This window comes from the organism of the source record quoted next, unplaced genomic scaffold, assembly GCF_019419815.1.
Source record: "Pyrus x bretschneideri cultivar Hongxiangsu unplaced genomic scaffold, Pyrus_bretschneideri_v1 Contig2, whole genome shotgun sequence".
Classification (NCBI taxonomy): Eukaryota; Viridiplantae; Streptophyta; class Magnoliopsida; order Rosales; family Rosaceae; genus Pyrus; species Pyrus x bretschneideri.
The window spans coordinates 8,787,291-8,809,336 of NW_025999501.1; the positions used below are offsets into that span (position 1 = coordinate 8,787,291).

The 22,046-nt window shown below is 37.9% G+C and overlaps 3 protein-coding genes across 5 annotated transcripts; 2 read left to right on the plus strand and 1 right to left on the minus strand.

The window, feature by feature from the left end:
- Positions 1-598: 598 nt before the first annotated feature.
- LOC103944981 lies at positions 599-6,937 on the minus strand. Of its 3 annotated transcripts, none has more exons than XM_009355471.3 (10): positions 6,776-6,937; positions 5,523-6,439; positions 5,250-5,327; positions 4,540-4,783; positions 3,233-3,483; positions 2,916-3,116; positions 2,688-2,783; positions 2,478-2,579; positions 1,952-2,306; positions 599-794 (listed from the first exon to the last, which is right to left on the minus strand). In XM_009355471.3, the coding sequence occupies exons 2-10, from the start codon at positions 6,423-6,425 to the stop codon at positions 763-765; spliced, it is 2,262 nt and encodes a 753-aa protein (XP_009353746.2). In that variant the 5' UTR covers positions 6,426-6,439; positions 6,776-6,937; the 3' UTR covers positions 599-762. The 3 variants fall into 3 exon arrangements, with proteins under 3 accessions (XP_009353746.2, XP_048439287.1, XP_009353747.2); XM_048583330.1 differs by having other exon boundaries at positions 5,523-6,454; positions 6,776-6,921; XM_009355472.3 differs by lacking the exon at positions 6,776-6,937 and adding an exon at positions 6,609-6,765.
- An 8,904-nt stretch (positions 6,938-15,841) lies between these two features.
- LOC103944978 (protein DMP3) lies at positions 15,842-17,022 on the plus strand. The gene has a single exon (XM_009355468.3). It carries the CDS (start codon positions 16,039-16,041, stop codon positions 16,705-16,707), a length of 669 nt encoding a protein of 222 aa, XP_009353743.2. The 5' UTR covers positions 15,842-16,038; the 3' UTR covers positions 16,708-17,022.
- A 1,684-nt stretch (positions 17,023-18,706) lies between these two features.
- Positions 18,707-21,938, plus strand: LOC125476824 (zinc finger MYM-type protein 1-like). The gene is made up of 4 exons (XM_048583382.1): positions 18,707-18,750; positions 19,087-19,214; positions 20,159-20,863; positions 20,965-21,938. Exons 1-4 carry the CDS (start codon positions 18,707-18,709, stop codon positions 21,936-21,938), a joined length of 1,851 nt encoding a protein of 616 aa, XP_048439339.1.
- Positions 21,939-22,046: the final 108 nt, after the last annotated feature.

The following is a 22,046-nucleotide window of genomic DNA, read 5'->3' on the forward strand; positions in this document are numbered from 1 at the left end:
TTAGTTTGCACCATAAAACTCAAAAGTCGTTATTTTGCTATCTGAAACTTGATTTCGATCCTAATTTGTCATCTGAAATTGAAAAATCGTTGCTTTACTCTCTGAAACTCAATATTCACTTTCCTTTGAGTTGTTTTTATGTATTCTGTTAAATAATTATTCAGCCAACTTATGCAACATAATTAGGGCCTGCTTAAGGCTGACTTGACATAAGTTCACATATCCAATGAAATAGTGTCACGTAGATAGAAACATAAAAGTACAAGAAAATTTAATTTTCAAACATTGTATAACATATTCAATAAACTAAGAAAAATAGCAACAGCATTTCTTAGGAAATCCAGTCCCTAGATTTCACAGTTTAAAATTACGAATTTTGAATTTCGTATTCGTATTCAATGTTCCCTTGGACATAAAAGAAACATATTCTTTCTATTCCTACCATTTTTGGAGGTGATTGAAATAAATAAGCGTTCTTAACTAAAAAACTCCCGATGTCATACATTAACAATAAAATCTTGTCACACCAAGTGAAATCGACTGTCCAAGAACACCACTGCACTCCACATTATAAAACCCTGGTCATAAAGAAAGAAAACACGAGAAACTACTGCACCGATCCATTGATACAAGTACGTGAGTTACAAATTCAACATTTATCCACGTAATTCACACGACACGTTTGGGCCATTGAAAGTAACAAATAAATTACCATCAGGTTCTTACTGGAGATACAATACACAAATATAGCTGATGTGGACCTCATCTTCTAGGTCGGACAGTCCGCGGTCGGCCTGAAAAAGGAGAACAAAAAACAGTGGCTGTTACAACCTCCAACACTAAATGAATTGAGTATCAAAACATATCTTGGACGAACTGGACTGAAAGCATTCAACTAAGAGCAATCTCAGAGATAAAGTTGAGTTTGTACAGAGCAAGCCCGACGGTTAATTTATCTTCGATGAACAAGGACCCTGTTCAAACTATTACATTTCCACCACTTAAATAAAAACGCGTTGTATGTATGCACTTATAAAATAGGCATCCAATATAGGTGAGGCAAAAGGCATTCAAAAATGCAATCTCCTTTTATTTTGTTTGCTTTAAATTTTTGTTTATAAAGTTAAATATATGCTTCTGGTATTGTGCCATCCCTAAAGCAACTCCTCAAGCCAAAGAGGGTCACCAAGATGTATGCACCGCCATCTACATGCCGCTTTAGAAACTAATGGAAAATTAAATGACTGCAAAAATTTATTCAGATGAGGAATGAAATGGGAAAAAACACATAGGCAAGTATGATTTCATTAGGGAGATGCAGTGGTAAGGACAACAAAGAGCAAACACAGCGGCAAATGTTCACTATGGAGATGCAGGAAAAGGTATTTGGGTACGCAGTAACATCATACGATGTTGCAAACTTATGGTATTAGTTAAACCAAATCAAGTGCTGAAAAATGATGAAAATGACACCTCCTGTCGCCATTCTCATTGATTCCACACACTACATATTTAGCCAAGTAGGATGGTGTGTTATTTACGGAACCTATATCTTCATTAACAGGACTATAAGTAACATGTACCTATGGAACCTCTGAAGTCACAGAACTTCAGCTCCTTAAACACATATATAGCCATGGTACAAAGCCACAACATTTTACAAAAACCAAAGGCATTTCTTATGACACGGAGGTCATGATATAGAACAGCATACTAACTCAACCTTCACTGAATTCTTATCATCAGCGAAGAATTATGAAACACTTATAGTGGTGTCCGACTCATACTTTACCAACCAAGAAACAAGTAGAATTGTCAATGCAAACGAGCCATACTTCAATGTAAAGTATAAAAAGATTGTAATTCCGTTTTTTCCAGACACCATATAGCTAATTCTTTTTTTGGTCAACCATATAGATACTTCCTGGAACGAGAATTCAAAAATGCATACCTCTTTGGGAGGGTGGATTTACAGTAGGCCTCTCTGTCTGCACAGGGGAACTAACTTGACTCGCCAACTGTACTAGTAAACCTTCAAACCGATTCATTTGCTCTGAAAACAAACCCTCAACTCTACCAAGTTGCTCTTTTAAACCCTGTACCTCAGCAACACATCTTTGTTCCGACTCCTCTTGTCGCTGCTTTGATTCGTCAAGTTGCTTTCTGAGTTCACCCCATAGCTCTTTGGAGGTTATACCACGTTCCCTCTGCGGACGCTCAGGTCCAAAAACCTTTTCATAAATCTCGTCTTCAGTCATATGCAAGTTCCCCGCAGAGACTTCAGCATAAAGTGCCTTGAGCTTTGACTGGATTCAGAAAATGGAACAACTAAGTGAAATATAAGAAGAAAATGGAACAACTAAGTGAAATATAAGAACAAAAGAAAAACAAAAGTATACCGAACTCAACATACATAACTAATTAAAAGTTAGGTATGCTTGCATTTTTAATTTAATTTTCAGAATCAGTATACATACCAATGCCTCCTCTGCAGCTGGATGGGCAGCTTTTCCATCAGACCGCAAATGGGTGAGTTCCCATAGACGTATGCGACCAGGGTCATTTCCAGTCTTCTTTCTCTATCATTGAACCGAATTAAAAAAAAAAAAAAAAAAAAATTGCAAGCAACTCAGCAAAATATCCCTTAATATTTAAACACAATATTCACTGGACAATACAGGTCATACCTCTTCCTCGTAGATTTGCGAGAAACTCTTGGAGCCACAAGTGTGAATTAAGTTATTTTCTTTGAAACCATTCTCCTTGTTTTTCTTACTCCATGCCTACATTTAAGGAAGACAATGTGTGTATAAAAATAAAACTAGGAAAGAGTAGAGGAACTGAAAGAAACATAGAGAAAAATAACTTGACTTTTTCCCTCGTTGTCTTCTAAAATATGCAACATTTGGTTGTACCTTCCATTCAGGTGAGCTCCATAAGTCTGTAAGATACTGCCAATCATCCTCAGCGACACTTGGTGGTACGTTTTGCAGTGCTTCCTCAATTGTCCCACATGTATCATACCACAACCTCTTGAGGTAACGCCGATAACTGTGGTAGGATCTATGAATCTGTTCCAACACCCATCGCATGTGATCTTCAACTTTGAAGCGCTTCTGAGAAACATATATGAAGAAATATTATACAGTAAGCATACAAAAGGATTTGAGGGAAAATTAATTGGTAGATAGTGTGAACTACTTCCTTCCAAATCTTGTGTTGTATTACTAACCAAGATACGCTCAAATGCCTTCTTTTTAATATCAATTGGGATACTCTTCCACGACTTGACCTGTAGGGGTATCTCCCGGGTTTGCCTAACCAGGGCTGTACACGCTGATTTGAACAATTTGGAGCTTTCACCTACAGCTCTCCGGTTCCTCCAGGTGACTTCAAGTCTTCCCCCAAAAGGAACTTGATCTAGTATACGGTTAACAGTGGGCCCTCGTGTCCTCCTTTTCTCCACATTAGAGCTTTTTAAGACTAAAAAGGAAATTAATCAAAAGCTAACAAAAATGAAAGCTGAAGTAACCCACACCAATGATGAACCACACACTATGCATGCCTCATCCTCCCAATACAACGTAATGGGCAATTAAAAGATTTATCAAAGCACAATCACCACAGTCAATGTATGTATGAAATGCATAGTCTATGGAATCTTTCTCCTACCTCTACCACGGGATCACCGGTCAATCCAATCCATTCTCTACCAAGGTCAAATATTATAACTATTTATTTATAGGAAAGTGTTCTTAAACATCAAAACAGAATGGATAAAAATCTATAATATATGAAAAAAGAAATAAAAATAAAAGGTGAAAAACTAAGGGATACCCCGTAGATAAATACCTTGAGAACTCAAGTTGAAACATATGCTGAACTGCCAATTCAAATGTTCTACAGTCTATAATTTAATCTTTTTGTTCGTAATTAATTATGCATGCAGGCATGGATCTTTTTACATTTCAAACCATAAAACGAAAACCTAGTAATCCTATGCATTCACCAACCAATTAAGTCTTTAAAACAACTGCATTAGCATACAGGAGCATTCCATCGCCCAGTACATGTACAACAAACCAAAAATCACTAAAATCTTGTTAACTTTACTTACCAATTGATGTAAAGCATTCAATCTTACGCGTACTTGTGCCCACTCATAGAAAACATATAAATTTACAGCAAAGAGATTGCATAAATGATAAAGAAAATGACCAACATTGTATAATTGCATAAATGACATCCATTAAGTTTATTTTATGCTTAACTGCCTACCAAGTAAAAATTTTATCACCAAGAATAACAAAGAGGGTTTTGTTGAATTGTACCAGATTGGCTGATTCATATGTTGAATGATAGTTGACATTTTTTAACCATAACATAGTTGTTATAGTTTTGTTATTATAATTATAAGGCTTATGCCCCTACACCTTTCCATACGGGGCATCAAAACGCCATGTCTCGTGCTTTCATGTTTTAAAACACTGCAGGACGACTAGAAAAATTAACGGAATAAAAGTAACATGAAACCCTTACCACTTCTTGGTCCTGGTTCTTTACTGCACAAAACAGCTTCTGTCCAATATGTCATGAATTTCTCCTTCACCCGTTTCATAAGGTCCAAAACAAAGTTACCCTCATTGTAATAGGTGCAGCAGTTCTTCCAAATGTATTGGACGTCCCTGAACACATCCTCTGAGTTCATATATTTAGTACCATTTTGAAGATGGTTGCATATTGTTCCAAAATCCATTGGTGTATCTATGACATCAAAGTAATCCTGTTCCAGCCACAACCACCCCCACACCCAAGAAAGGCAAAACAAAACAAAGTACATGATAACACAATAAGAGACAGAGAAAGAGAGAAATTGTGAAAGAAAGATAGAAACGCATTTGAGAACACATATGACATGTTAAACAGCTATGTCACGTTGCGGGTCTGTATGTAATAATATCAAATAAAAAATTAACTAATTAAGAACATCCCCAATAGTTCCAACTTATGAATCAATCTCAAGACCTTACACTCAGGATAAAGGCTTTGTCACTCTGTTTTGAATACATGATATTCTACAAAATGTCCAGAACAGGATAAGAACCCAGACGTACAATAGCTTGCACATCTATACATACAAGAATACACTGTTTCTGACCAATTGTTAAATTCTTTCGAGGCTTTTAATGCAGGAGTTTTTGGTATCTTTGACACTGGCATTGTAAAAATATGCATATAGAAAGACTCACAGGCATTCTCATAGCAACTGGATCCACAGGAGCGTTGAAAGGTACAGATGCATCCATTTCCATAACCCTCTTAATAACCTAAAAGGTGAATAATTTGAGAACAGTAGTAAGTTCAATCACATTAACCATAATCTGGTTAGATAAGTTCTCATGGAAAAATATCTGGTAGGAAAATCACGTTCATTGTTGAAAAATGAAAGTAAAAAGGACTACACCTAAAACTGTAAAACCAAAAGTTTACAACAGAAACCAACTATAAAGTTTCAAACATACCGCCAGGGAAGCACTCAATTCTTTCTTGTTAAAGTGAGGAACATGAGAAGGCACCTCTTGCTGATTCTCAAAACTAATCCAGGAACTCAAGCCTGTCAATGGTGTAGTTTCTGCGCGATCATGAGAAGGTGTCTCTTGCCCATTCCGAAATCTACTTGAAGAACCCAAGCCTGGCAACGGAGTGGTTTGCACAGGATTATGAGAAGGCGCCCCTTGCTCACTTGAGAATCTATTCCAAGAACCCAAGCTTGTCAATGCCTTATTTTGTGCTCGATTATGAGACGGTGCTTCTTGCTCATCCTGAGATATACTCCAAGATCCCAAGCCTGTCAATGCCTTAGTTTTCGCAGGATTATGACAAGGCGCCTCTTGCTCATTCCTAGATCTACTCCAAGAACCCGTGCCTGTCAATGCCTTAGTTTGCGGACGATTATGAGAAGGCGCCTCTTCCTCATTCGGGAATCTATTCCGAGAACCCAAGCCTGTCAATTGTTTAGTTTGCGCACGATCAATCTTCTTGGACGATTTTTCCCTCTGGCGGCTTTCTTCAACATACTTAAGCAATTTTTGCACTGCCTTATCCACAGAGCTCACATCTTGATCCCCATCTTGATCCCCACCTGACCAGTCGCTCCCGATTGAAGTAGAATTACTAGCTGAATCAATCTCCATTTCAGGGTTAAATTCCTCATCATCACGGTCTTCGCGACTAGATTCATAACACTCAAGAATATTTCCTTCTTCAACATTGTGAGTATTGTGATTTACAAAATTCAAGAATGCGTTTTCGTTCTCATTGACCACTCGCTCGCTGACCACCCTCTCACTCACCACTCTCTCACTCACCACATTTGGCGTTTTCCGTGGCCTTCCTCTTCCCCTGCACGGTTGTTTGGTCCTCATGATCTACTAACAAACTTCAAAAAATTTAACAAGGAAAGAAAGAAAAAAAACAACATCAGTAAGCAAATCAGACTACAATATCTAATTAAGAGCAGTAATTGTAAGCTTGGAAGATCGAAAATTGTTCGATTCGTTCAAATGAGAAAACAAAAAACGTTCAGGAAAAATTAAGCATGTTGTTACCAAAAATGCTAACATCTAAGTCACAATCTGAGCAGCATTGAAAGCTTAAGAACTTCCATTTCACTTCAAACCCACCAAAACGTATACCACCACAAAAACACGCATACTCTTTAGATTTAAGTTTATCTGCAGCAAAAGGAAGGGGAGAGAGAGATAGAGAGAATGACCTTTTTCCTGGACGAACTGAATCGCAGAAATTAGGGTTTGGAATAGCTGGCCATTTGGGGATTAGGGTTTTGAAAATCTTGCTTTTTCTCTGGAGTCAGGGTTTGCAGGTACTGGCACAATGAATCGTGGCTATAACTGCAATACATCACGGTATTACATCATCAAAAAAATGAAATGGTAACATCACGGCAACAACCATGGTTACTATAGACATCACGGCAATAACCATGGTTACTCTTTAAAACCACGAACCACATTCAAGTTCCACTGTGCACTCCAAATTCGATCAAATACAAGTCTATTACATGAGTGATGCTGGAAAGATCATATATATGAACTATAATTCGTAAATTATATTGTGTCGATTAATGGTTGGATTTCTAAAAACAAAGGCTCTTTAATATTTTTCATACTATAATATTGATCATTGGGTTCTGAAATAAACACACAATTTTTGTTTTACATTTTTCAAAAACTAAAAGCTATTTTGTTTTTGTTTTTAATTGTGAGAATTTGTGCTTAGAAATATTTAAGATGATATATTTGATCCATGCATAATATCATGAAGAAAAATGACACAAATTAATAACACTTGACACTTTTGTGCCTATTAAGGAACACCAAGTTAGAATAAGGCCTTGAAAAAGCCCAAGGGACATAAGCCCAAAAGGTTCGGAAGCCTGGGGAAGGACATGGTCGAGATCCTCGCATACCGACCTGGAAGCCAGCTGACCAGGATAGGCCTTAAATGCCGATCGAAGAATACATGAGCAGACTGACAACTTCGTAACACGGATTTCTAGAGAGAGGCCTACTCAAATGTCATTCAAGTCACAACGTTGAAGACCCAAGATAGGACACAAAGTGTGTCGGGATAACGATTAGGCATATTAGGTTAAGTAACTGAGATTGACCGAGAGGAATAGGCTACTTTATTCTAGGCCGACGTGCATTCAATTGGATATCAGTCACTTCACTACCGAATGTTGTTGACAGGTAAAAAAGTGTCAGCGAGCTAGTCCACGTAGAGTGGGGGTGAACCACTTACATCTTTGTTTATTTAAAATTCAGTCCAAATCCTAAAGCCCACCAAGAGTTATATATCTTTGATTGTTAGGTTTAAAGTATGTTCGTGTCCACCTAGATTCATCTAGGTTTGACTTGCAAATTTTGAACGTTAACACAAATTTTTTATTACTTAGTTTTGGCAAAAAAGGAGATGAGGAAAATATAAAGGAGGAATAATGAGTGAAGAAGGGTGGTAGGCAATGGCGGAATGCCGACAAAGTGGTTGGACAAGGTTCTCCAGGTACCACATGGAGATAGAGGTATATTATGCAAGCCTTTGATGCATGTACTAAAAAAACCCTTCCACTAACTTTTCGTCAAAATACCTTACTTGACATTCTTCCGCAGTCTTCACTCCGAGACCGCGACAAAATACATGAGGACTTTATAAAGTGTTTTATATATCCTCCTAGTTAGAGCATTTCTAAGGGAGGTTAGCAAAGTTAGATTTGTTGTGCCACATAGAAAAAACGTAACTCTAACGAAGGTAGCAATCCAGTTAGCAAATTAAAGTATTAGCAACTGACCTTGCGTGTGTTTGTAAGAAACTTATCTCTGTTGCAGTCCTATTAGATTAGGAATGTGATTGTGTAAATCTTAGTGTATCTAGGAATATCTCTTATATTCCTATTAGGAGTTGATTATCCATTAAGAGTTGTAATCCTAAAAGGGTAAGGAATTAACCTTCCCTACTACTATACATAAAGGCACAATGGGGTGGAATATAACACACCTCACAATTACACATATCTCTTTTTCTCTCTCTATGCCGCACATTTCTCTGTCTCTATGACCTCCGTAATCGTTCAGTAAATTATGCCTACAATATGTTATCAGCACGCTCTTGATGCTGTACTAACAAGAGAATTTATTCTTCAATCAGGGGAGATTACGTTTTTAATCATTCTTTTTATGATTAATCTATTATTTTATTGAATTAATCTACATGCTATTGATTCAATTTAATTTTTCTATGTTGAACGTGATACAACACATTGGAGATGCAATTCCGGCTTTCTGAGAAGGATCTTCTACAAATTCAAAGGCTTTTGTAGTTTTCTATCAATTAGGTACGCTTAAAATAAAGGAAGATATTTGAAACGACCATGAAGCATGAAAACATTCCCCATGATGCATGAACCCCCTACATTTATATTTACCTTCCGATATATATTGTATATGTTTTATATATTTGTCCATATATATATATATTTGTTTCATGCATTACGCAATTAAATTGCTATGTGGAATCGTGAGTCAAAGTATATTCATAAATTACAAACCCTAAGCAAATCTAGGGTTTGTAAAACCCTAACAATTTCAAAAAAAAAAAAAAAAAAAAGGGATATAGAGACTTTGCAGCACCACCACAAGGACCACCGTGCTAGCTTGAAGCCCAGCCATGTGGAAACCCTCATTGACACGATGTCGTTTGACGTCTCGGACCTTTGTCGAAGCCTTTGGGCTTCACTGCACAATGTGGACAACCAAGGCGTGTGCCTGGTTTGGTTTCTTTACCACGAGCTTGCAGCCCCGACCCACACCAACGCATGCTAGGCTAGTCCATTTTCACCTCAGCCCACACCAGCAATTTGCTGTTGGGCTTTGCCACTACCATAGCCCGTGCCTCAATTAGTCAGCCCACAGGGCTGGGCTTAGTACTCGCACGCATAAACCTGCAGGTCAGCACTTCCCTGGGCCTGACCCGTGCCCCCTTCAGCCCAAACTAGAAACCTAGCTGTGGTTGGGGTTTCCCTCGCGCCCGTAAGCCTCTGGGCCTATCCTTGCGTTATGGCCATGATTGCTAGGCTTCTATCACTCGGCCCATGGCCTGAAGCCACCTCATGGGCTGCTATTGCAGCCACACCCGTGCCCAATGCTCACGACACCCAACCCAATTTTGTAGCTATGGTATTTTCGACCTAATGCTATTATTTTTGCTTCTACAATCGACCCCGTTTGGTTTCAATCTATTGAGTTAATTAAAAGTGACATGCAATCCATTAATCTGATAATGAATTCAAAATTATTGACCTGAAGATCACTTTTGGACATTAACGATTCAATAATTTATTTTTGTACTTTGAACCATTGACATACTTTCGTAGTAACGAAGCTCTCACACTTGAGTTCCCGAAGAAACTCAAATCCACTACACTTAAATCAACATATTGCGTTATGTGTTCTTACAGGAACCTTTCTTTTATGAACTAACGTTCATAAACTAAATTGAACCTGTAGTTTCAAATTTAGTGCCTTTAAAACCCGAAGTTTTCATAAAACAATACATACATGAAAACCCAACGTTTTTCATGAAAACCATATATTAGAACTCGAATGTTCTAACTTTGATGCTTATGGATGATTCATTCTCATAGCACCAATCACAATCTTGTTCCCTCTAATTCAATGGATTGTTGAACCGTCACAAGTTCGATTTCCCTTATTTGGACGTTTCTAATAGAAACCACTTTATGTGGGGTACAAGACACTGCTTGAAGCACACCATGATTACATCCATAAATGAGTACAATTATGAAGTTTATAAATCCGATCGAATTTTGACTGGTGAATACTTTTCTCGTCCTTCCATGTTTCTAACTCACTCCTGAAGCAGCAGTGTATAAAGTGGAAGTTTACCAAATTCTCGAATCTGATTAGTACGACAAACGTGAGAGAAAGGTATGAACCCAGTTTGACTGGAGTTTACCGAATGACTCAACCCAGTTCGGTCAAAGCCTACCGAACTGTGATGCCCTGCTTCGGCATGGATGCATCGAAAGGCATGTTCTACTTCAGCAAAGGTACACCAAGTAGTATTACTTTGCTTCTGCAGAGACCTTGTAGACATCGAAATTTCAGTGAAATAAATGTTAACCAATACAACACTTATTTCACCTATATCATTCCCTCACTTCACCAACAACCTCCACTCATTTCACCTACATCATCCATTTACCTCACCTACAACCTCCACTCACTTCACCTACATCATCCACTCACTTCACCAAAAAAATGAATGGTGGTGATTCACTCTCAAAGCCTATAAATAGGCTTCTCCATCAAGAGGAAGAGACACCAATTCACAAATACATTTCTCTACTCCCAAAATGGAAGAGAATACTCCCTACACACACCAAAACCTTGAAGCCTTAAAGTTCTAAAGCTCTCAAGAAAATCCCGAAGGATCAAGAAAGCACTCTTCGTTCTTCGTCAAATCCTCCTTCAAGATCAAGCCCCAACGGTCCTTGAAGAACTCCCACCAACTCAAGATCAAGCCCCGACGGCCCCTTGAAGAAAGTGTTCATCATTCATCATCTGTTCATCCTAAGATCAAGCCCCAACGGCCCTTTGGATCAACAACCTCAACAAACCCATACACCCATTCTTCAAGATCAAGCCCGATGCCCCTTGAAGATCCGTTCATCAACTTTTCATCCTTAGATCAAGCCCCGACGGCCCTTTGGATCAACAACTCATCCACAAACCTACACCCTACGAAGATAGAATCAGAGGATCAAATTACAAAGAGGTTGTAACCCCAAAATCATTAAACACAAAAATATTATTTTGTACACGTATTCTTGTTTCTTGTTTCAGGAATTTTTCGTGTTTGCAGACCTACCTAACAGACCTCTCCAGCTTTGATTGGAGCCTACCAAACCCAAGTTCGGGTCTGTCTCTCTCATGATCCAATTTTGAGTTTGTTTTTACAACCTATGGTAGAATTAGGGTATGCCAAGGTGTGACATCATGCCTGAAGCGTGATTAGTTAGGAATGTAGGGAAGTTAGTTGTCTGGATGAATGCGATACTACACATACAAATTTTACCCCTAAATCACATCTCTAACAACGACTTCAAGTCTATCCAACCTGATTAAAAGCATTGACACGTTCCTCATTGTATGAATGGTACTGCATCACCATTTAAGGGGACCTTAAATTCTCCATGTCGTTGAGTTTTTAAAGATATTCGAGAGGAAAATGATCATGAATGAAACCACTGAAGCAAACAGAGTGAAATATCTTTGCACCACCTCCAAAAATGAGCCTGAAGCTTTGATTTAGGGCCAATGTGTTGTCTCCTAACTAGGGCACACGCCACATGTGGCCAGCCTGGAGCCGGGTGATTCGAGCAGTTTATTTGTTTTGGCACGACCATTTGGGACACTTAGGTCAACCAACGATGCTACGATGCATCTCTTTACTCGAAGTAAAGATCTTGTGCCTACAAACACACTTGCCAAAGCCCACTCGTTTGGGAAATTTGATTTTTATATCATCCCTTACAAAGATACGAAACAACTCTCTTCACAGTGGATTTAAGGGAATATATGTAATCCAACCAAAATGTGGACCATATAAATACTTATGGTTTTGGTTAATGAATCGACAAACTGGTCACATGTTTGTCCACACACATTGTTGCTAAACCTCTTGGCTGATTAAGGGTTCACCACCCTACTTATCCCATAAAGTCTAGGAGACTGGATAATGCCAGAGAGTTTATGTCGACGGTTTTCGATAAAGTACTGCATGTATTTTGGGTTTATAATTGAACATCGAATTCCTATGTTCACCCCAAATAGCCTCGCCTAGCAATCATAAAGTGCAATGTAAATGATTGCCCAAATTTTAGTAAACATACCAAGTTTTCGGTTTCTGCAATCTTGTACGCGGTTATGTTGGTCCACCTTGAAGCCCATTGCCACCCAACTTATTTGACGTTGCAGTTGGTTACTGGGTACGAACCCGATGATTTTCGTATTTACGTATTTGGATGTGCATTTTATGTGCCAAGTTGCGCTGCTGCAATGTACCAATATAGGTCCTCAAAGAAAGATGTGAATCTTTGTCAATCATGTTTCTCCTTCACACTAGCTCTCTTAGAGCCCTTGCATGCGATTTCTTTATCATTCATTTGCGAGTTGTCACTTTAATGAGACAGTCTTCACGCCGTTAAGGGAAGATAAGAACGTCAACGTTTCTGGAGAACGACGCAAATTTGTGTGGACATTGCCCATTATGTCTCATCTCAATCCCCGTACCGCACAAGTGTGATACGGGTGGATAGCCATTATGGAGGATATGTCGTCCCTGTTTGACAGTTTGGACGCCCTTGTTGGATGATCCGGTACACCGGTGGATAGCCAATCAATCTATCTTGGCTTTGAGCACCACAGGTCATTCAATTCATAGGATTTACTTCCCTAGAAAAAGAAGACATGGGACAACAATGAATCTATACTTTATCGCTGTCTCAAATCATTTCCATCTCATGAGATTAATCCAGATTACTCTCGAGACTTGAAGTTCTTGGTTCAGTATACTACTTTGGATGAGACAATGGAATTGAAATGAGATTACCATCGATGATGTTTTCACTTATATGGTAGCTACCGACATAAATGAAAAACAATGATATCGAACCGTGTTCCGTTGATTAAGTGACAACGTAGAACTGATTGGACAACTGAAATTACAATCTAGGTCAAATTCCTTACTAAAATGTGTTTTGGACCTATCGTTCCTACATTGCCGAAGGTAACCCAGTTATCTTACAAGTGGGAAATGAAGCATTATGAGATGAATGAAATAGTGCAATATGATGCATGCCTTACGATGCAAGGTTTTTCTTAAACGTCCTATGATTGATAACATCATTGTGAAATATGGTTAGTGTTTCTCCATAGGGATATAGATACAGAGATTTACGTGTAAGTTCTCGAAGAATTACATGTACTGATTCAAATAGTTCCAAACAATGGAACACCCTCTTAACTCGTTTTGAAGTGTTCACTTATGGATTGAAAAATCCGACGGAAGTGGTATACTTGTCTAAATGATTATTTGATTAGTCAGGATATAAATTATGCCCTTACGTGTTAAACTATAAAGTCTTATTAGGAATTGCTAGGGTTACAATTTATGTCGTTGACACGAATCTTACTAATACTGCAGAAAAGAATGAGAAAACTGCCTCGCACATGAAGATGAAATTTGAGATGAGGGATCTTGGGAAAACTCGTTTATTCCTTGACCTAAAGTTGAAGCATTATTCTGACGATATTTTGGTCTACCAGTCGAACTACACCCTGAATGTGTCACTTTTGAGTATACCTTTGATCGTCCATACGTTATATACAAATAAGACCTTTGAAAAGGTTATGGAATCCGAAATTCCATATCTGAGTTCAACATTATGCTTCGTTGTACTTAGCTCATTATATTTAGATGGGACATCTCATTCGCTGTTGATCTACTGGTAAAAATGCAGCACCGCACCTACACGCATCCACTGAATTGGTACTAAAGACGTACCCTGAAGGTACTTTGAGGGCGAATCCCAACGCATCTTGAGCGGGTTCAATCCCCCTGAAGGTACCGAGACATATTGCGTCTACATCAGCAAAGCATCAGGAGATTGAAGTCATGCAAGCCGATCCTAGACAACCTTGCCGACCTCTACACGACATCACTGCCGAAGTCAACCTTCTAGAAGTTTGTCCGAGGAATTGGTATGCCTAACTATCATATGCAATGCTTGTAGTTCTCATTTAGAAGTTCTGTCAAACTTAAGGGGAGTATCCATAAGTATTCTCACTTGATCTTAATGTACTTTTTTCCCCTACGATTAGGAGCATTTTTCCTACTGAAATTTTGCTACCTAGCTAGGTTTTAGAGAGTCACCATAAAGCTCGTTTTCAACTAATCACTTTTGAATCAGACATGGTCCTCTGCATCATAATTTTGCTCCGTTTCAAGAGTCAAGGTCTAAAATTGAAAATTTATTTCGATTTTATTGGTGCCGTGCATGGATAACTTTGTTTTGGTTGATCATATGCAATGCACCTTTTGATTGAACATTAATCCAGTACCGTCATATAGGGGTTTTTCAAGTAACGCGGTATTCCCTATCCACTGCCAAAAGTGAGGTGGAAGCCCGAAATTCAACGTGCCTATTATTTCTCCATGTATGTCGGTATACAATCATGTAACATTCAGTTAAAAACCATCAAGGACATCTTCAAATAACTGAATTAAGTGAGGATTTATGAGTGGATATTAAAATGAGTGTAGAAACCCAGAAGACAAAAAAATAAAAAATAAATAAAAACAATTTAAGTATGTGAATGCCCCATAAACTACACCTTCTTATAAATTTTTGTGAAGAAACAAACTACCATACCAAATTTAATAATTAAGAGGGAGAAATATTACTGTGCAAAGGCAGGTGCTAGTACAAATCACACTACGGTAAAAAATTTCATCATTTTACGATTATTCTTCCCTATTATTTGTGTGATATTAATTTTTCTAAGATGGAAGTCAATTGTTCTTTCTAGGAAAAAAAAAAAAATTTATTAATGACTCTTGCCAACTTAGAAGCTGGAAAATCATGACCTGTATTGTACAAATAAGTCGTCGAAATTTGTCAACGTGATTCAAATATTTTCAAATTTTTAAATACTACTAAGCTTAGAAAATTAATTCTTAAATTTTGCATTACATATTATTGTACTCGAACTCAACAATTAGGAGAAATTTTTTGATGTGTCGAGAACCCGTCTAATACACCAACTGTCATAATATAAATGATTGAAATTTCTTTTCAATTATCCAATAAATTGTGTTGTGATATTTTTTATACGGAACCGCGCTCCATGCATTGAAAAATCTATCGAAAACTTGACGTATATATTACTGTATTGTGCATATATTGATCGAAAAAACAAATATTATATTATGCATTCAGATACATAACTTTACGCATTTAAACGTGTGAGATAGCCCCTGAACATTGAAGATGTCAAAAGCTTGACCTACTCCTTGGAAATACTACCTTCCAAGACAAGCAACAACTACGTTCTTATCATATCATATCATTTTCCATCAACCTAACTATTACTCTCTCTCTCTCTCTCTCTCTCTCTCTCTCTCTCTCTATATATATAAGTCCTATGGCACTCCCCCTAATTAGCCATCCCAACAATCAATATTCTAGCTATCCCTATACGCCAAGTCTCTCTTATCCAAATACACCAACAATTGATCTCAAGATCACCACAACTACAACCATATCGCTCCCTCCGCCGCGTCCACCACCGCACCTGCTACGGTCGTACAATTAATATATATACATACATATATATACTTCTAAACCCTTGTGCAGCTAGGCTGTAGCTAGCAAACATGTCTCTTAGACCAAGAGCAACTTCCACAATCACCCCTGTCGCGCCACAACCAACCTCCACCTCCTCCTCCGATACAGAACCTGATGAAACCCCGAAAAGCCCCCAACCACCTCAACCCACCTTCTCCCAACGTGCCATCTCCCAAACCCTAACGAGCACAGCAAACCTAGCCAACCTCCTCCCCACAGGCACCCTCCTTGCTTTCCAACTCCTCATCCCAATCTTCACCGGCAACGGCTCTTGCGATGCCGCCACACGCCCCATGACCTTGATCCTCCTCCTTCTCCTCGGCCTCTCGTGCTTTCTCGCGTCCCTCACCGACAGCATCAAGGCTATGGACGGACAAGTCTACTACGGGTTGGCAACCACCAAGGGCCTGTTTGTGTTTGACTACCCGGATGCTTCGGGTTCGGGGCTGCCGGATTTGAGCAAGTACAAGATAAGATTCATTGATTTGGTTCATGCAGTTTTGTCTGTATTTGTGTTTGGCGCTGTGGCTTTGAGGGACAAGAATGTTTTGGGGTGCTTTTATCCCACACCAGGCCATCAGACTCAGGAGGTCTTGGACATTGCTCCAGTTGGTATAGGGCTCATTTGCAGCTTGCTTTTTGTGGTCTTCCCCACCAGGAGACACGGTATTGGATTCCCTCTTACGCCTGGCAAATAACTGGGTAATCGAATTCTGAGAAATGTTATTTAGACACGCAAAATTGTCATTTTTTGTCATACTTTTGCGTGTCTAAACAAAATTATTAAATTTGTTGTTTAATCATTTGTTCTCCTTTGACTTCCAAATGCCCTTTGGTTTTGAGTGTAGTTTAATATTATTTGTTAATTAGTCTTAATATATTGTAGTTAATTACCTGGAAGTGTAAGGATTAAGGAACATGTACAATTGTCCATTTTAGCAGATCAAGAATAAATTAATGACATGTGTAATTTGATTCCCTCAAGAATATTGCGAGTGCTATTTTCTATTCTATATATGTGTGCATTTTCTAACGGAAGCATTTTTGCTCACCACCATTTAGTGTGGTGTATGCTTACCACCCTATTTATCATCATTAGATGAGTTTGAATTTCGAGATTCATGTAGTGAATAAGCACAAATCTCAAAATTTAAACTCATCTACGGTGATAAACAGGATGATGAGCATACACCACATAAATGGTGGTGAGCAAAAATGCAGTACTCTTTTCTAACTACTTCTATGTATAGTATTCAGCAAACTTAACTCGAGTTTATAAGTGGTCATCTTTGGGTTGGTCAGAATATGTGGTCAACTTTTGAAAGTTTCTAACTACTTCTATCTATGTATAGTATTCAGCAAACTTAACTCGAGTTTATAAACAGTGGTCATCTTTGGGTTGGTCAGAATATGTGGTCAACTTTTGAAAGTTAGTAAATTATCTCAGAGTAATGTTAAGTAGACTAATTTTTTAGATAAAATTTACAAATTCTAAAACGTGTCACTAATAGAAAATAAACATATTAATCAATACTTAAGTAATAATTCAATAATCAACAACCACGTCATATAATTTACAAAGTTTAATCTAAATAGTTGATCTCCCTGGAATTGCGTGTTATCTCCAATTGGTATGTATTGACTATAAGGGTGAAACTGCATGACCAAGTCACTTAAAATAAACAATATTAGTTCATCAATGTGGTGAGGACGAGTCTTGGCGCAATGAAAATCTTGGTCTTTTGTGACCGAAAGGTCACGGGTCCAAAATCGTGGAAACAACCGCTTTGCAAAGCAAACGTAAGGTTGCATAAGATAAATGTTCCATCCCCCGACCCTCGCAAAACAGAGAACTTTGTTGGCTTGGAATCGTCCTTTTTTAATTCATCAATGTAGTATGTAACATTCTCTTCCTCTCTTTCTTCGAATTTCAAAAATGTGCCTACTTATTGAAAGAAAATCAAATTATATGGTCGACATGCTGTTAGTGATGAAATAATCTCTACAAAGTGACGAGCTTGAAAAGTTGATGAATGTTACTAATTTTTCTTAATTATACTAATGTTTACTAATTTTCTTAATTATACTTCTTTCACTCTAATTTTAGCTCTAAGTATTCTACGAAGTTAATTTCTAGCCTAGTATTGATGTACGATAGCACTTTGATCAGCTTCATATCCAGTTTGATATATAAAGTCAAGTATACTTTGAAAAGAAAACTATTCTTAATGTGTAGACAAACTAATAAATTGAATCGTGGATCAAGGCTAGTTGTTTATGCAAAGCATCGTTGCTAGAGTTTGCACTTATATAAATATTCTTTTGTGTTGTGTTGCTTGGCCTATTTGTTCGGTTTGTTTCGGAGTTTTTGTGGTGCAAATGTGCAACCTAAGGAGAAGTCTTTACTTGCATACAGGTATATACCAGGCTACCAGCATCTGTTTGTGGATTTAGAGAACCACAAAGACGAGCAATATCAATTGAGTTATTGATGAAGCTGCAAATAAAGTTTGCTTTGTTTTTCAAACTTCTGCCGGGTCTTCAATTGTAGATCATTGTTTTGGACTCGGAATGAAACGTCGAAACTTTCATAATTTTTTTTTATGCAACACTAATCCATCATTTACATGCTCCACGCTCGCGCAAAATTCTTCCTTATGTTGGTTTTGGCCACTTCTCGCTCATTTCACCTCGCGGATGGTTGCATTATCGGCAGCAATGTCTGAACAAAGAAAGTTGAGGTTGATCATAAAACTAATCGGTAATATGTCGTGTAGCTCAACCTCTTATAAGTCCTTACAAGGTTTCTTTTTTCACCAACATGAGACTCTGTAACCTTCACATCTTCACACGCCCTCTCACATGTGACAATTATCAAGTGAAACAAGTGGACAACACATATTGGGTGACATGAAACACGTGCAGCTGTTAAGCTTCACATGTGAGCCAACCTGCTCTGTTACCATAAAGAAAGATGAGATTCCATCATAGAACCAATTAGCAATATATAAAATAGCCCAACCTTTTATAAACTCTTGCAAAATTTCTCCTTTAACTAACGTGTGACGGATCTACAGAGGGTCCTGGGAGATCCCAGGACCCCTCGGCCATCCTAAAATGTTGCTAGAAATTTTCCGGAGGACCCCTCGTACTCGAACACGAGGCCTGTGCAGACAGTCTGTGTTGCTGCAGCAGCAGGTTGCAGGTTGCAACGAAGAAGAAGAAAACAGGGGAGAAGAAAGAAATCAGGGCATTAAAAAAATTGGTCCAAAACGCAGTGTTTTGGCCTTTTTTTTTATTAAACCAATGAAATCAACGTTTGCAATTGGTCCACCGTTTGCAACATGATTACATATTCTTTTTGAAAGTCTAGCCCCACATGGGCCATTTTTCCTGTCGTCCCTTTCACTTCTCCTTTCCCCGTTCCTTCCACTGCTTTTCCCCCTAATCCCCCCATCTTTCTTATATTCACCCAAAACCCTAAATTTCTAATCCCACCCAATCCCATATTATAATTACATTACTCCAATATTATACCTCCACTTGTTTCAATTCTCCAAGCCACCACTATTTGGTTCCAAATTCAAGTAAGTTTTTTGGTATTCTAATCTAATCTCAATTAAATTATATTAGATATTGGTGGAGATTTTTAGTCTATTATTGATATGATTGTTGATGTGTTTTATGTTTGTATAATCATTTTATAATTGAAATTTAGATGGAATTTTTGTTTATTGGTTGATTGGTAGATGTTTTGTGTTTTTGGTTAAATGTGTAGTTTAGAAATAAGAAATATGGAAAGATTTTTCAAGCCAAAGCCAATAGCACCATCTACTTGTTCGTGTAGTTCGAGCTCAAGACAAAATGAGTGTGACATTGATTTTAATAATCTTGAGAGAGACCCGGGAAAAAGAATTCGAATGAAGGACTATCCTTCTAATATTCAAGATGAGGTCCGCAGAGCATATTTGCAAATGGGACCTTGTATGCCTACAAAGTATGAGTTCCCATACACTTTGCATGCAAAGAAAAAGCGACGATTTGTTGTTTCGTGGTTTGAAGAATATGATTGGTTGGAGTATAGTATATCTAAAGATGCGGCATTTTGTCTTCATTGCTATCTCTTTAAAATCAACTTTTCACAATTAGGAAGTGATGCCTTCACTGGGGTAGGCTTTAAGAAATGGAAGAATGCAAGAGAATGTTTTGACAAACATGTTGGTCCTATTGGTAGTTTCCACAATAAAGCTAGAGAAGTGGCTAGTTATCTAATGAACCAAAAGACACATATTGAAGCAGTTGTGATCAAACAATCAGAAGAAGAGTGTATGAAATTTCGTCTTTGCTTGAATGCATCAATAGATTGCACTAAGTTCTTATTGCGACAAGGCCTTCCTTTTCGTGGCCGTGATGAAAGTGACACTTCGAATAATAGGGGGAATTATTTAGAGCTCTTACAATTCCTTGCAGATCATGATGAGAAAATAAAGGAAGTTGTGTTAGAAAATGCTCCGGGAAATCTTAAGCTAATAGCTCCTTCAATTCAAAAAGATATTGTCAATTCATGTGCCTTCGAAACTATTAAGGCTATTATGAAAGAAGTGAAAGAGAGTAAATTCTTTTCTATAATGGTAGATGAATCACGTGATATTTCAACAAAGGAGCAAATGGCGGTGATTTTGCGTTATGTGGACAACAAAGGTCAAGTAATTGAAAGGTTCGTGGGAGTCCAACATGTTACCGAAACAACTTCAAGTAAACTAAAGGAGTCCATTGATGAGTTCTTGAAACTACATGACTTGAGCTACTCCAACCTACGAGGTCAAGGTTATGATGGTGCGAGTAATATGAGAGGTGAGTTCAATGGCCTTAAAAAAAAATTTTGGATGAAGAAAGTTGTGCATTTTATGTTCATTGTTTTGCTTATCAACTACAATTAGCTCTTGTTGCCGTAGCAAAGAAAAACTCCGATGTTGCCGCTTTTTTCACATTGACTAATAGTTTGGTAAATGTTGTTGGATGCTCATGTAAGCGTCGTGATGCACTTAGAGAGAAACAACAAGAAAATCTCTTGAAAGCTATTGAAAATGATTGTCTTGAAACGGGGCAAGGGTTAAATCAAGAAACTAGTCTCAAACGTGCTGGGGATACACGGTGGAATTCACATTATGGTGCTTTGATTAGTTTGATTACAATGTTCTCATCTGTGGTGGATGTGTTTGACATGATTGTTGAAGATTGCTACAATGATAGTGTTGGTGAAGCAAAAAGGTTATTAAAAGATTTACAATCTTTTGAGTTTGTGTTCCTCCTCTTTTTGATGAAATCCATATTAGGAGTTACAAACGATTTGTCACAAGCATGGCAAAAAAAAGATCAAGAGATTGTGAATGCAATGGCTTTAGTCAAGACATGTAAAGAACAACTACGTTTCATGAGGAATGATGAAAATTTTGATCTTTTGGTTGATAAAGTATCATATTTTTGTGTTGAACATGAAATTGAGGTGCCTAATATGGATGATTTATATGTCATTCAAGGGAAGTCATTGCGTAAGGCTCCAAGAAAGACCAATCATCATCATTACAAAGTGGAGCTCTTTTTCGAGGTCATTGATTTCCAACTTACAGAATTAGATGATCGCTTCGCTGAAGGTAATACCGAATTGCTTATTTGCTTGGCATGCTTGAGTCCGAATGATTCATTTGTAGCTTTTGATAAAGAGAAGCTTGTTCGCCTTGCTCATATGTATCCTAAAGATTTCACGGATCGAGATAGATCGGCACTTCAAGATCAACTTGATATTTACATTCATTTTGTGCGTTCTGATAATGATTTTTCTCAATTGCGGGGAATTAATGAGCTTGCTAAGAAAATGGTGGAGAAAGGGTTGCATCAAACATTTGCATATGTACATTTGCTTGTTTAGTTGGCTTTGATTTTACCGGTTACAACTGCTTCAGTGGAGAGGGCATTTTCCGCTATGAATATCATTAAGGGTCCACTTCGCAACAAAATGGGAGATCAATGGTTGAGT